The sequence below is a fragment of the Oreochromis aureus genome, linkage group 6 (genome assembly GCF_013358895.1).
Source record: "Oreochromis aureus strain Israel breed Guangdong linkage group 6, ZZ_aureus, whole genome shotgun sequence".
NCBI lineage: Eukaryota > Metazoa > Chordata > Actinopteri > Cichliformes > Cichlidae > Oreochromis > Oreochromis aureus.
The window spans coordinates 22,931,121-22,945,448 of record NC_052947.1 but is presented as its reverse complement, the minus strand read 5'-3'; the positions used below and the strand labels follow the sequence as shown (position 1 = coordinate 22,945,448).

The following is a 14,328-nucleotide window of genomic DNA, read 5'->3' as shown; positions in this document are numbered from 1 at the left end:
TCAGGGTTATTTTATGATACCGCAGTTTTGTCCGTTTCCATATGTATGTAGACCCCATGGAGACGGGTATTCGGCTTACACACGCGTGCTCCCGTGCCGTTCTCTTGAAATCCAACAACGCATAGTTTGGCATAGGCTGAACGCTGATTGGTTGATAAGTGGGCCAAAGCAGACCCGAGAAACACGATCCGTTCTGCCATGTGCTCATGTCCTTACCTTTCACAATAAAAGCCCCTGAGTCCTGAATGCTTTGCAGTTTGACTAGAGCCATCACGCTAAGAAGCTGAATTAAATAGCTTACAAAGGTGAAGAGATTTGCAAGAGATTCTGAGGTATACATAAGAACCACATCATTGATTTAGAGGTATGAAATGAAAGACAGTAAATGATGTAACAGATTGGTGGCAGATGAAAGGGCGTTAAAAGTGGTTATCTTTCTAAAGACAAGAGCAATATTAAATGTCAACATTGAGTAACTGACTGAAATTAATATTTACCACATGTCAGAATAATTTATTAAATAAATTATCTATTTGTTTTTAAGTATTCACTGCTGAGGTTCTGATCAAAATGTTTCAACAGTGACATCTGCTGGCTAGATGGGGTAGGGCAATCCATGTGATTGTGCAGACAAGAAATCAGCAGGACTCTCACCTCTTCAGGATGTGATCCTTTACATTAATATAATGAACTTCCGTTTTTTTCCATGCTAATACTTATTCTAACAGCTGCGAAGGACTGTTAAATTAGGAGAGAATGGATTTTGAAGGGTACATTCATCAGCAAAAAACGCACTGCTGTGGGAAGGAAAGTGCTGCTTTTGTGGCAGAGCTGCAGGCCTCTTTGCCTTAGCATTGGCACTGGATTTTGATATTGACAATGGAGTGTTTCACTGTTATTTTGGCTGTGTATTGTGATAGTCTATTTTAACCTATTTTAATAGAAACTGCCTATGCATTCAGAAAGACAAAATGAAAGGTTTTTCTACTTTTGAGTGGAAATAGATAATGTACTTACTGTATTAAGTCCTTTCATCCTCATGCTAACCCGTTACTCACATTCTATGCAGCCAGAAGCTACCAGAAAAACATCCATTAATTAGAGATGACCTATTTGTTAACAGTTCAGTTTTTTTCCACTCAGTGTCCAAATGTAATATAAACAGAGAAGCCATGCAAGTTCAGAGTGACCAAAACTCCAGATTCCAGACTCAAACAAAGTAAAATGATAACTTAATAAATGCTGACTTTACTGTTTTAGAAAAGAAAAGCGCATTTAGTCTCACATTTACTTCACTATTTATTTTACTGTAACAAAATTGGCTAAAGGTGTGTTGAGTTTAGGCAATGGAAACCACAGGCATTATGGTTGGTAACCTACTGCTAGCTTTCTGTTTAATTTGTTCTGTTTTAAAACTTGCATCGTTGTATAAAAATGATCATATTTAGGCCTATGTTAAATTCCTTATGATTGTTCTGTCATTTTACACATTTCAACAACAATTAAACAGTTAGTATGTTTAAAAAAATACACTGTCAGGTACTGTTTTTTTTTTTTTATTTCTCTCCAGTACACTAGAAAGTCATGATAATAGTTCTGGTAAATGTAGGATGTACATAGATTTTTTTTTTTAATTGATAATATATAGTTAATATTGGGGTGCTGAGGTGGGATTAGCGGGGGGCACCAAATTAAATTCCACTTAAGGCACCATAGAACCTTGGACCGCCTCTGAATTTGGAGTCTAACTAGTTAACAACATTCTTCCCTATACTTCAGCTTCCCCTCGGATGCACCAAGGGGAAACTGAAGTAAACGCCCACTTTTGGGAAGCGGAAGATGGGGATCTTGGGTTTCTTGCTGTAAACTGTAAGCAACCGTCTGAACTCCATTTATTTCGATGGTACATCTGCAGTAATTATGATAACTGTAAACTCCCGAAGAATGCGAAGACAAAGTCAGTGTCGCAGGCATGCGACGCCGGATGGATGGCTTGTCTAAACGTCGAGCCGACATGTGTTGACTATGGCAAACTGGTAAAAGGTAAGGACGTTTTGGCTAGCGTTAGTTACGCCGCTAGCTAACCGCGTTTAACTGCAGCAAACTTTCAGGGCAATATTGCAGGCCCTTAGTGGAGATATCGTTTACCGATACGCAAAATGAACAGTAAGGTTATATAATTCATATCTAGTTTTCGCTGTATTTTGTTTTTCGGCTAAAATTAACGCTGGTCGTGGCGCCATTTGGTGTTGATGTGCGAATATTAAAAACAAAACGCACTTGAATATCCTGTTGTGTAATATTGTGCGTCTTCATAATTGTTGTGTAACGGTTTGCGCTTCCTGTTGCCTGAAATGCGCGTGCATGTGTGTCTGTCTCTAGGTATCCCGCCCATCGCGGTGCTAACCAGCCGGCGTCTCTGCTGCCATGGAGGTGGGCAGCCTCCCCGTGGAGCTGTGGAGGGTTATCTTAGCCTATCTCCCTCTCCCTGACCTGGGCCGCTGCTGCCAGGTGTGCCGTGCCTGGCGGGAGCTCATCCTCTCTCTGGATAACACCCGCTGGAGACAGCTCTGCCTGGGCTGCCCTGAGTGCCGACATCCCAACTGGCCTAGTCAACCTCATCTGGAGCCCCCTTCGTGGAGAGAGGCCCTGAAACAGCATGCCCTTGCCACCCGCACCTGGACTCAAAATGGTCCAGAGCTCCAGTCCTCCGCTTGCCTCCTCTTCTTCCGCCGTCGGAAAGATCGCAGGGTTTGGCATGTGGGGCCGGGATGTGAGTTTGAGACCCTGCGCGGAGCCCTTGGGGTGGTGGGGCCTTACGACCGAGTGGTGCTCCATCCAGGGGTGTATGAGGAGCAGGCTGAGGTAGCGCTGAAAGTACCGGTGGAGCTGGTTGGGTTAGGCCGACTGGGCGAGGTGGCCCTCTTAGTGTGTATGGAGCAGCAGTGCCCTACTGCCAGGCTGTGTAATCTGGTGTTCATGCCACCCTGGTTCTCCACGGTTGTCTACAAGGTGAAGTAGCAGCTTGTTTCCTAAGAGTCTCAGAGTCAGATTGGCCTAGTCTATACACTCCTATAAACACAAATTTCTTGAGAAAATAGAATCTAATTATAGTTCTTTGTTTCTTTCTGTCTTGCTCTCCTCTAGACATCCTGGGGACATGTCCAACTAGATAACTGCAACTTTGAGGGAGCTCAGCTGCAAGTCCGCGGGCCAGGAACCTGCCAGGCTCGGTTTTGCTCCTTCTCCCAGGGCAGCTCTGCACACTTGCTGGGAGTTGTCCTGAGTTTATTTGACAGCTGTGACTTCTCAGGAAGTGACACAGCTTCAGTGACTGTGGAAGGTCCCCCGGTCTCAGAAAGGAACTGGGCTTGTAAACATTTGGCAGCTCTGGCTAGGACGTTCCCATCATGTGGCCTATCTGAGCATAATAGTTCTCCCAAAGGACATCCGGCTGCCTCCACTGGTGGACACCAACCTCCAGGTGCTAATGTTAAAAAGGAGAGCATAACCATAGATGACTGGAAGAGGAGAACAGGGGTAGATGGGGTATGTCAGAGGACAGTGATTGAAGATGGCTGGAGTGATGGTGAGCGCAGTGAAGGAGAGGAGAACAGAGACGAGGGGGGGGCCAACAACACCAAAAAGCATTTTACACTGGAGTACAAAATCCCATGTGACCATCATGGCCTATCGCATTTGCTCAACCCCCAGCCAGATGGCTCTCTTCCGCTTTCCTCTTCCCCCGATCCCCCATCCATGATCCCTGACCCTCTCACCCTACAGCAGGAGTTAGACAGGGACCCAGAGGCTCACATGTTGGCAGCATCGACACTTGGCTGCATCCTCAGACGATGCCTCTTCAGGGACGGGAAGGGCGGTGTACATTTGTCCAATTATGGACAAGCTCGACTGGAGGAGAATGTTTTTCGTGGGCTGAACTACGCCGTGCGCTGCATCCAAAACTCCACAGTTAATAATGTTCCTAGTAACTTTGCTTCATACAAATGGCATGAATCTGTGATTGTGTATTGTGTGTATTCGGGAAACATATCAAGTTAAAGTAGCTCGGGTCATTAGTAATTTAACATCAGTGTCCTATTCAAGCTGCTACTTGATCACCTTCCTTTTCTGTCTCTCTCCTGCTTCAGATCGTAATGCTGAGAAACGAGGTCTGTGAATGTCGTGCATCAGGCGTGTTTCTGCGCCTCTCTGCTCAGGGCCTCATAGCAGAAAACAACATCCACTCGAACGGGGAGGCAGGGCTGGATATCCGAAAGGGGGCTAACCCAACCATTGTGGTAAATGCAACACAATTGCTGATTGGATTCCAACTTTTTAAAGATGCAAGCAAACAACAAAAAATTTCCTGTGATAGCATGTCCCAGACCCTTTCAGCAGCATGCCCAGATATCATGGATAAGGAGAATTTTGTTCACTACTCTTCTAACTTACTCAACTTAAGAGCTTAAGATGTTCTTGCGTGCATAAAACAAAAAGAACCAGAGTATGAATATTTATGATTTCCAGAAATGATCTATTCAGGCTTTCCAGATGAAACTAATTTCCTCAGTCTCTTTATCCACTATCAACTATTAATCCACAGTGCAACAAAATACACAGTGGTTTGCGCTCTGGGGTTGTTGTCCTTGGCAATGGAAAAGGTTCAATTCGAAGCAATCAGATTTACAACAACAAAGAAGCTGGGGTATATATTCTCTTCAGTGGAAATCCCGTGGTAAGGTAGGTTGGAGTCTGCAAGCAATTAATTTGGATATTATTCACTCTTTTCATGTTTATATCTTGAGACTGGATTTGTTTAAAAAGATATAAATCTGGATTTCTGTAGAAAACCTACAGCAGAGCTAGCTTCCTTTTTTTTTCTTTTGACACCAATTTTCTGTTCTCCTATCCATCATTTTCTCCGTGGGAACTTTTATCTCCCCCCTCCCCTTTTTTTTTTCTTTCTCAGTGGGAATCACATCTTCCAGGGCCAGGCTGCAGGGATTGCTATAAATGAGAACGGCAGAGGAATGATAACAGGTGTGTCAGTGGATCTGCTCCATTATCTTATCCAGATGAACACACAAAATGACAAATGGCTTCTTCGTGTTTCCCCACTAATGTACACAGATAAAAACTAATTTTAATTCCAGAGAATGTGATTCGAGAGAACCAATGGGGCGGTGTGGATATCCGCAGAGGAGGCGACCCTATCTTACGGAACAACTACATTTGTTACGGCTACTCAGATGGTGTTGTGGTGGGAGAGAGAGGACGTGGACTTATTGAGGGAAACCAGGTTTTTTGTATGTATTATTATTTATCTCTTAAAGGCTTCATTGTGCTTAATAGCTCATTTTCAACACCCCTGACTCAGTTTGAACAGTTTCAGTTTCCCTCTTTCTCTGACTCCTTCAGGTAACAAAGGCTGCGGTGTGTGGGTTATGTCGTCCAGCCTCCCACAGCTCCTAAGCAATTACATAATCCATAACTGTATGTATGGGCTGGCAGTGTTCTGCAGGAAGGACCCAGAGAACATTGAGGTCAGGGACGGAAACTGGCCTGGGCAGGAAGGAATCGCTGGAGAAGGAGGCGGAGCAGACAGGAGGGGAGTAGAAGGAGAGGGACGTGAAGGGCAGGAGAACTTTAATGAAGAAGGTGAACTGTTTGCCTGGGACAGTGACCTGGACAGCGAAGATGAGCGCCACTCTGCTCGCCGCTCTATTAGTGTGGCCCTGGTGGAGAGCAACTGCATGAGCTACAATGGAGGTACTAAATTGATCTGTTTCATCAAATGCTGATAGAGGGGGAGAATGAAAGACTATTTGTCATTTCTCCATCTGTTTGTCCCTTTCTATAGCAGTTGGTCTGTATGTGAAGAGCACCGAGGCCCTGAATGTTTTTGCTAACCTGATAAACTGTAACCGTGGCCTTGGCATTGCCGTGCTGCAAAGCAGTCAGCTGACCCGACTTGCTACAAACTGCATTCTGGAAAATGGTCGAGGTGGTGTTGCGGTGGAGAAAGACTGCAGAGTGGAGCTTCGTGGTAATGGCATCTACGAAAACAGTGGCTATGGTGTCAGTTTCAGTGGTAATGGGCAGATTGTGGAAAATGATGTTGTTGGGAACCGTGGATGTGGAATCCAGGTCTGTGGAAGTGCCGATATCAAGGTGGGATGGACTGAAGATCTCCAAACCTGCTATTAGACCTGCATATTGTAGCTGTTTACTTTTATATTAACCGTAACTTTATTACATTCGAGTTTTTAATAATTTTTTGTCTTTAGGTAATGCGCAATCGTGTCCAACCCTCACAAGGCTGTGGGATCGCCGTGCTAGGGCCAGTTAAAGGTGTTGTCCATGACAACATCTTGTTCCAGGGTCACCGTGACAACAGAAAAGCGTTGCTACATATGGATCCTGGCAATGAGAGCTGTGTGCTGCGGAACAATAGCATTCTAAGGCATGATGACAGGTAATCAGTCGGCCCATTAAAAACTGGCAGACATTCAGTAGACCAGGGATCTCCAACTCCAGGCCTCGAGGGCCGGTGTCCTGCAGGTTTTAGATATGATTAGTTCATTACCAGCCTCTGGAGAACTTCAACACAAGTTGAGGAGGTAATTTAGCCATTTGAATCAGCTGTGTTGGATCAAGGACACATCTAAAACCTGCAGGACACCGGCCCTCGAGGCCTGGAGTTGGAGACCCCTGCAGTAGACCATCAGTGGAATTAGTGTTGTCACTTTCTATCGCTTCTGCTGTCTGCGCAGTGTCTGTAATAAATAGTAAGTGATCTGAGTAAAAAAAATTACTCAGATCTGCAGGTTAACTTAAAGAACTTTTTGAGGTCATTGCTTTTAGTAGGAAAGCAGTGGCTCCGCTGTGTAGTGATCACATTTTCCTTACATGTGAAATGATCCCCCAGTTCAAGACCTAGGGCCCAACCTCAGAGGTTAGAAAATGGCGTACTTGATGAAGTACTAAGGAAGGGCATCTAAATATCAGGATACCGCTTGAATCAGTTGCTGCTGCCTCATCTTATTAACTTGAGTTCTGCGTTTGGCTCCTTAGAAGTTCTTAGTCCTTGGTTCTTTACCGTGTTGGTAAACACACCACACTAGTTTTTTTTTTTTTTTACTGGTTTTATTACCTCAGTGGAAAGCAGTGCTTGTTTTTTGTAATCACATTTCCTCTCTATTCATTTGCTTTGCTGGGCTGGACCCATACGTGTACTGCTACAGTTTACTCTAATAGCAACGTTTTTGAATGAAGCAGTTTTTATGAGAAGAAAAAGCTCTAAAAATTCACTGTGTGCTGTTTGCTCAGAATTGTATAACAATCAGTCAGTGACAGCTAGCTAGTGGCATGATTTGCAGCTTAAAAGTTATTTCCCTCAGGAGCTGGTGAAGATGAAAATGGTTTAAAAAACAAATACGGGTGGGGTGAAAAATAATCTTAAAGGGCACCTCCTAATTGCTGCTTACCCTTTTTCCTCTCTTCATTTCATAGCTGTACATCTGTTCCCCCCTGGGTTATGGAAAACCCTCCTCCTCGCCCACTGGCCAGCTCCCCTGCAGGTCTCTCTTCATCCCAGTATCCCTCTGGACTTGGAATTTCCGTGACCACCAGGATCGGCGCAACTGTGGAAAGTGGTTGCCACAGCGGCAGCATGTTTTGCAGCATTCTGTGAATACTGGCAAGAACTTACAAACCAATATGATAGCCAGGGTCAGGAGGTCAGCATCTGGTTGCTCCTTAACTACTGTAAACCATACACGTGGGGCACTGACTGTCAAAATAAGGGTTCGGTTAATTGTCCAAGTAGCTGGAGACCGCAACTGAAACATTAAAGGAGCCATCCACCCTCATTTTTATTAAGATGGAAGAAGATTTTGAAAATCTGAAATTAGACTTTTGTACTTCTACGATTAAAATGCTACTGTGCTCATAAAACGTGGGCTATTGAAAACCGAAGCTGGAGTACAAGACATTCATACATCTTTGGAATCTGTTTGAGACTAGAGCTTTGCCTAGTTTATCATTAGCTCATTTACTGCAGACTTGTTTGGTAGTCTTATTTTTGCTTATAGGGACTCGCTGGTTAGGAAGTGCACATTTCTAAATCCTAGCAGGAGTCAAAGGCTTCAGAAATGCTGGCTTTGACAGTGGGTCAAAGTAAAGCTGTGCCTTGGTTGACTATTTAAGGGATGGCTGTAGCGAGGGAAGGTGTGTTCATAGCGTGAGGGCGTTTATGCAACTAAGCCAAAACTAAGATTCTGTCTCTGTCCTGTCTGTTGGCGGGTCTCTTCTTGCGTAATGTCCTTTGTGGTTTTTAAAACTTAATGCACTTCGCTTTTTGAGACATCTCATTATTTCAGATCCTGTCAACATGCTGCAGAGAAAACTAAACAGATATCTGCATATGATTATGCAAAAAAAAAAACTGTTGGTAGTCTAAGCTTTATAGTTCCATTTGTAGTCCACCTGCACTTAAGTTCGACCAACCAATCACATTTGATGGTTTGCATTTGCCGAAATATAATCTCACAACCATCCACTATTGTCTGATGACAGTTTAGCTTTTTTAACAGCTTATTTAATTTGTCTGCATTTGTAAAAAAAACAAACAAACAAAAAAAAGCCAAAAAAAAAAGACCAGCAGACAGAAGAGGAAGTCCGTTATCAAGATATCCTGTCCACACACTCAGAGAAGGGGAAGATATGTAGTGTGCAATATGTGATGTCTACAAACGTGCCTATACGTTCCTGCTAGATGTTCTGTCATCTAGAATTTGTTTACAGCTCTTTAGTCTTTTTTTTTTTCTTTTTCTATCTTTAAATGTAAGCGTGTCACGTTCGACTTGAAGTTCACTTTATTTGTCTACAAAAGCATTAATAAACAAGCCTTGTTTAATGCAGCCATTTGTTTGATATTCATTTCTTTCTGTCCAGTTCTCGGTTCTCCTTTGCGTCCTCAGTGCATCTTTTTGCGTTTCCGTCTCTCAGTGAAGTGATCGTATTTGATCAGAGGCAGAACGAGGGCGGCCAATCTGCTGTCATCTTGTAGTTCAATGTTATCACCCTTGCCTCGGGCTGGTTTCACCAAGGTCAGTCTCATTGACTTTGCGACTTCAGTCATCCTATAGGAGAGCACAAGAATCACAATAGTTTACAGTTTAAACAAAAACTACAGAGTAAAGAAGGAGGATAGTAGTATGTGTGGTTAAGTCCACATTATTGACTTCATTAATGATTTTACTCTTTATTTAAACAATGTATGAAATGTAAGAAATAATTTTTAAAGGCTTCCTTTTTATTCCCCTGCTTACCTTGCCTCAGTGATTCCCAGGTCACGATGCAGTAATGTGAGGTCAGCTGTCATGTTACCCATATGCAGCAGTAGAGCTAAGCAGTATGCTGCTAGTTTGACCCGCATTGACGATGACACCATGTTATGGATTCTAAACAGAAAAGTTAAAGTAAAGAAAGTGCATCTTTTGAAAAGAATCAGTGCAGCAACAAATACACTGTTGTGGTCAGATGTTTACATAAGCTCATCATGGCCATGAATGTCTGCCATAAATAATTTGGCAATTTTTTTAAATTTTTTTTTCATTATTTATTTGAACTGTTTTCCAGAGTGAAATGATAGTAAAGCATGCACCTTTAATAACTTATAGTTAAACAAAAATTAGGTGCACAAGTTTAAATTTATTTGGGATTTTCTGAAATCCACACAGGTCAAATGTATGCATACAGATTCAAATACATACACACACATCCCCACTAATATTTGGTTAATGTCCCTTAGTAAGTTGTACTAATATGAGATTTTTTTGGCAGCCCTCAAGAAGCTTCTGGTGTAATTCTGGCTGAATATTTGACCACTCTTTTTGGTTAAAGTTCATTTAACTTTGTTAGTTTCCTGGCATAGGCCTGGCTTTAAAGCACACTGAACAAAATTAAACAGGGTTGAGTTGGGTTTTTGTTTTTTGTTTTTTTGAAAGGCAATTCCAGAGGCTTAATGTTAGCCTGCTTTATTCATTCTAAAACCAGTTTTAATGTGTGTTTGGGGCTTCTTTGTTGGTTGGCACCCTCTCAGTCCATGGCAATGAAAAAGGTGTTCCAGCGGTTTCCAGTTCATGGCAGGCTTAAGCCATGGTGGTTTCTGGGTTGTTCCTGACTGTCCTAGCCCACCTTCTCTCCTATGAGGGTGACATTTTTGGAAAAGTGATGACATATCAGCTGTTTAAACTGATGATGTTGGAATCTGTAGTTCTTTCGAGGGTGTCCAAGAAACTACAGTTCTCTTTCTTAGATCTTCAATTAGTTTCTTGGACTTTTGTATTATTCTGAGTATTATTCAATCCAGTTGGTGCTATCAAACAAACCCTTCTTATGCTGCAAAGAGAAACTAAAAGATGTAGTCAATCACGACCACTATCGAGAAGCTAATAGGCCTTAACTTTGTTAAAATACATTGTAGAACCTTTAACAACACTTACTAAATTATTTAAGTGAGTGTATCTATATATTTGACCCCGTGTGGATTAGAGAAAATCCTAAATAAATTGAAACCTGTGCACCCAATTCTTGGTTTTTCAAATCATTAAAGGTGTATGCTGTACAATCATTCCATGCTGAGAAAAGAACAGTTAAAAGAAGTAACTGGAAAAAGTTGCATTTCCTGGGAAAATGCAGTGTGAATGGCGTGTAGTGGAATCTGCTGAAAACAGCAGAAGAAGCAGAACTATCTGCTGAAAAGAGTTGTAGAAGCTGAAGTGCTTGCTGAATTTGAAAGGGTACAGTGAAGAGTGTCAAGAAAGCTGAGTGCATGCAAGCGGGGGAACATGTGTGGCAACCGCCACAGGTAGGATTTGAACCTTCGCCACCGGATCTCACAGCGGCTGCTCATCCCACTGAGCTAAACCAGTTCTAGTGCCAATCAGAGATATAATGAGAAAAACAATGTGCACTGTGCAGAAGAAGCTGAATTGTGCTGAAAAGAGGTGAAGAAACTGAAATTTGTGCTGAAAAGAGGTGAAGAAGCTGAATGTTCAGCAAAAAAGAGATGAAAAAAATGAAATTTGTGCTGAAGAGGTGAAGACACTGAAAACTGTTTTGAAAAGAGTTAAAACAGTTGAACTGTTTACTGAATAAAATGCTGCCATAAGCGGGATTTGACCCGGCCCTCCTGGTCTGAGAACGGCTGCTCATCTCACTGAGCCAAAACATAGCTCAGCCCGGCAAGCAAAACTGGTGATCACACTGATAATGTGGTCCCATTCAGCAAAATGGGCCAAAAAAATGGCATAAAAAGCTTAATATCTCAAAAAGTATAAAAGTTATGAGCACCAAAAGATATAGCTGGCATTAGCAGAAAGAGCAGAACAGTTGGAAATTTGAATGGTGAAAATCGGATGAAAACTGGGGGAGTAATTAACCAGCAAAGGTCGGAGCAACTAGAATAAGGTAGAGGAATAAATCTCCAAAAGTTGAATCTGTCCATCTGGACGTAGCATTTTGTGGGAGAAACGTTTCGTCACTCATCCAAGTGACTTCTTCAGTCTCAGCTGACTGCAGGTTTCCCCAAACCTTATAAACAGTACATTTGCATAATGACTGAAACCAGCCCACTGAAGGAACAATGGGCTGTGAGGTCAGTTCCTTAATCATAATTATGCAAATTCCCATGACCATTGATCAACAATCACTGACCAAAACCCACTGATCAAAGAACACTGATCAATGGCCAAAGGCTCCATTCAACTTTTGGAGATTTACTTTCCTGGATGATTGAGAATGCATCAAGACATAGAGGAATAAAGTTTAAAGAGAAACAGGATCTCAATAGTGTGAATGCCTCACACAATTAAAAGCCCAAAATTACCACGACATTCATGCTCATGATGAGTGTATGTAAACTTCTTAGAACTGTATATATTATTTAGCTTCCCTGTCTCAGTTTAGCATTTGGTAAATTTTTGAATTACTAATGAAATTATTAATTTAGTGAAACAAAATCAAATTCCAGAAACATTTTTCTTCATTAGCTATATGTGTTTAACCACCATACCTGCCATTGTTGAAGGTCTCCACGGTGAACGTTTTAAAGAGTTTGCCCTGGATGATGCGAGGGCAGCCTTCCTCTTGCCCAACTGTACATGCAAACATGAATTACTACAACCCTCTAATGGTGAAAGTTTGTATACCACTTTCCACATCATAATACTAACAAAATTCACTCACACTTGCGGGTGATGTTCCTCTCCCGAGCCAGTTTGAGGAGCAGAGAGAGGTAGAAAGCACAGCGTGCTGTTTTGTCTCGGCTTTCACTTTCAGTTGGCAGATTCTCTAGATGCTTCACAATACTCAGGCACCTTTAGGTTAAAGATAAAAAGCACAAGATCAACCTCAAGTGCAAGAACACATTAATAAAATGTCTCTGAAGGTTTTGTTGCCCCTACCTTCCATCATCTTTCATCTTCTTCAGCTCTTCGGGGGTGAGTGCTGCCATTTTGGCACCACCCTGCTCCAAAGCACCAAACTCCACTGGGCTCAAGACTGCAGATATTCGGTTAAGGGTCACCTGAACAAAGTCTGGTACAGCTCTAGATAAAAACCTGCAAACACATGCATACGCTAGTACCCCATCTTGTAATCTGGGATTCAAATGGATTCCTTGCCTTCCTATTTCCATAAACACATTCTTCCTCCAGCACAGGAATAAAAGATACGCTCATCAAATGGATAGACGTCCTCTCGTTTGTCTGCGTTTGCATTGCAGGGGGGAAGATGCAGAGCCAGGTCTCCTTGCGAATCTGCGTCAGCCACTTCTTGCTGCAAAGCTGTGCAGAGAGGGAAGGTTAAGAAAAAAAACATGGAAAGAGAAACATTCTTTCGGATTTCTCCGAAGAGAGGCATCCACTGTGCAGCTTACCTTCCAGACCCTTCTCGCCAATCACAGTGTTGGCAGCCTTTGCCACTGCTTGCTGAAGGGTTTCACTGCCCACCTGATTCAGCCTGCGAGAGCTCAGAGCTCTCTTCTGCTTGTTGGTACCAAAGGCCTCAATCAATAAGTCAACCTGAAAGGGAAACATTAAAGGTAATAACAGGATATACACATCACATTACACATAATTAAGCACAGACAGCAGCAGCAAATGCACCTTTTCTCTGTAGGTCTGAGTAGTGTCCTGGGGTTTTGCACTGTCTGTTGTCTCTCCTGGTGACAAAAGTCATAAAAAGCAACTCTCAGAAGGCACACAAAGCATTCCTTCCACAGCTTCTGGTCTTTGTGGGCAGTTAAAAATAGCAACAGATATGTTATAGCTCTCTTACCTGGTATAACTGGTTGCATGTTGAACAGCTGAGCTTCGTGCACCTCCATCGTCATGGTCTGCTTGTTCAGCACGCCCACATAATATCTAAAGAGATGCCAAACATCCTCCTTATCAATCTCCTCCTCGGTGACCATAACATGCCAAAATGTGCAGCAAAGACCTACTTGCAAAGATTATTGCACTTCATGGACCCCACTCCAAAGTTCTGCCCCACATAGGACAGTCTGTCTGACTCGGCAACCTAAATAAAATAAACCAGGAAGAACACTGAGAGTATACCAACACAGCCCGGAGAGTGCAGACACACTCCTCATCTTCCTCACCAGTATCCGCCTGGTCTTTTTCCTGGGGTTACTTTCCTCCGTGTTCTTCAACATGCTGAAATCCAGCTTGTCTGCATTTTGGACGCTGCCGTTAGAAAAGCGGACTGTGGGATTGAGACAGAAACACCGGGAATTATACGTGATCAAACCTCAATGACCGATGTGACTGTACAGTGACACACGTGAGAGCCTCGGACACAACAACACGGTATAGTGCCCACGTGTGCACCTAAATGCTTTAAAAATATAAACTCTACAAAGCCCAACCCAGAGTCATGTGTCATCATCATTATCCTCGTGAAAAATTCTACATAATAAACAAATGAGGAATACTCACCGACGACAGCTTTATCGGCTTCTCTCTCCTCTCCGCAGCACACAAACGAGCAGGAGGCGGCCATGACTGTTGTCATGATGAGTTTTCATGCAGGGCAAGAGTTCACTCCTCTGTACTTCCGTGTTCGCTTCGCCAAGCCGCTGGTCTAATTTCTCCAGTTTTGTCGTGGATACTTTACTTGGTGCATTTCTTTATTTTGCCTGTACTGTTCCTTCTGCCATGTCTTTGTTCACTGGATTATAGGATTATCCTTTATACGGGCTTTAAAAAAATAAAAATGCCAAAGCATTTACCATCTCGATGCTGTTTATAATCTTTG

The 14,328-nt window shown here is 42.8% G+C and overlaps 2 protein-coding genes across 4 annotated transcripts; one reads left to right on the top strand and one right to left on the bottom strand.

Moving 5' to 3' along the window:
• Window positions 1-1,708: 1,708 nt before the first annotated feature.
• fbxo10 (F-box protein 10) lies at window positions 1,709-8,924 on the top strand. 3 transcript variants are annotated; one of them, XR_005613471.1, is made up of 11 exons: window positions 1,709-2,043; window positions 2,383-3,012; window positions 3,148-3,972; window positions 4,152-4,301; window positions 4,607-4,743; window positions 4,973-5,043; window positions 5,157-5,309; window positions 5,422-5,772; window positions 5,864-6,049; window positions 6,291-6,478; window positions 7,516-7,652. XR_005613471.1 is itself a non-coding variant. In XM_039613844.1 (11 exons), exons 2-11 carry the CDS (start codon window positions 2,428-2,430, stop codon window positions 7,694-7,696), a joined length of 2,949 nt encoding a protein of 982 aa, XP_039469778.1. In that variant the 5' UTR covers window positions 1,713-2,043; window positions 2,383-2,427; the 3' UTR covers window positions 7,697-8,924. The 3 variants fall into 3 exon arrangements, 2 of the variants coding, with proteins under 2 accessions (XP_039469778.1, XP_031602899.1); XM_039613844.1 differs by having other exon boundaries at window positions 1,713-2,043; window positions 5,867-6,174; window positions 7,516-8,924; XM_031747039.2 differs by having other exon boundaries at window positions 1,719-2,043; window positions 5,864-6,174; window positions 7,516-8,924.
• Window positions 8,862-14,248, bottom strand: polr1e (RNA polymerase I subunit E). The gene is made up of 12 exons (XM_031747044.2): window positions 14,010-14,248; window positions 13,673-13,776; window positions 13,514-13,590; window positions 13,348-13,433; window positions 13,176-13,231; window positions 12,947-13,091; window positions 12,744-12,854; window positions 12,474-12,570; window positions 12,256-12,386; window positions 12,083-12,164; window positions 9,336-9,467; window positions 8,862-9,146 (listed from the first exon to the last, which is right to left on the bottom strand). Exons 1-12 carry the CDS (start codon window positions 14,083-14,085, stop codon window positions 8,981-8,983), a joined length of 1,263 nt encoding a protein of 420 aa, XP_031602904.1. The 5' UTR covers window positions 14,086-14,248; the 3' UTR covers window positions 8,862-8,980.
• Window positions 14,249-14,328: the final 80 nt, after the last annotated feature.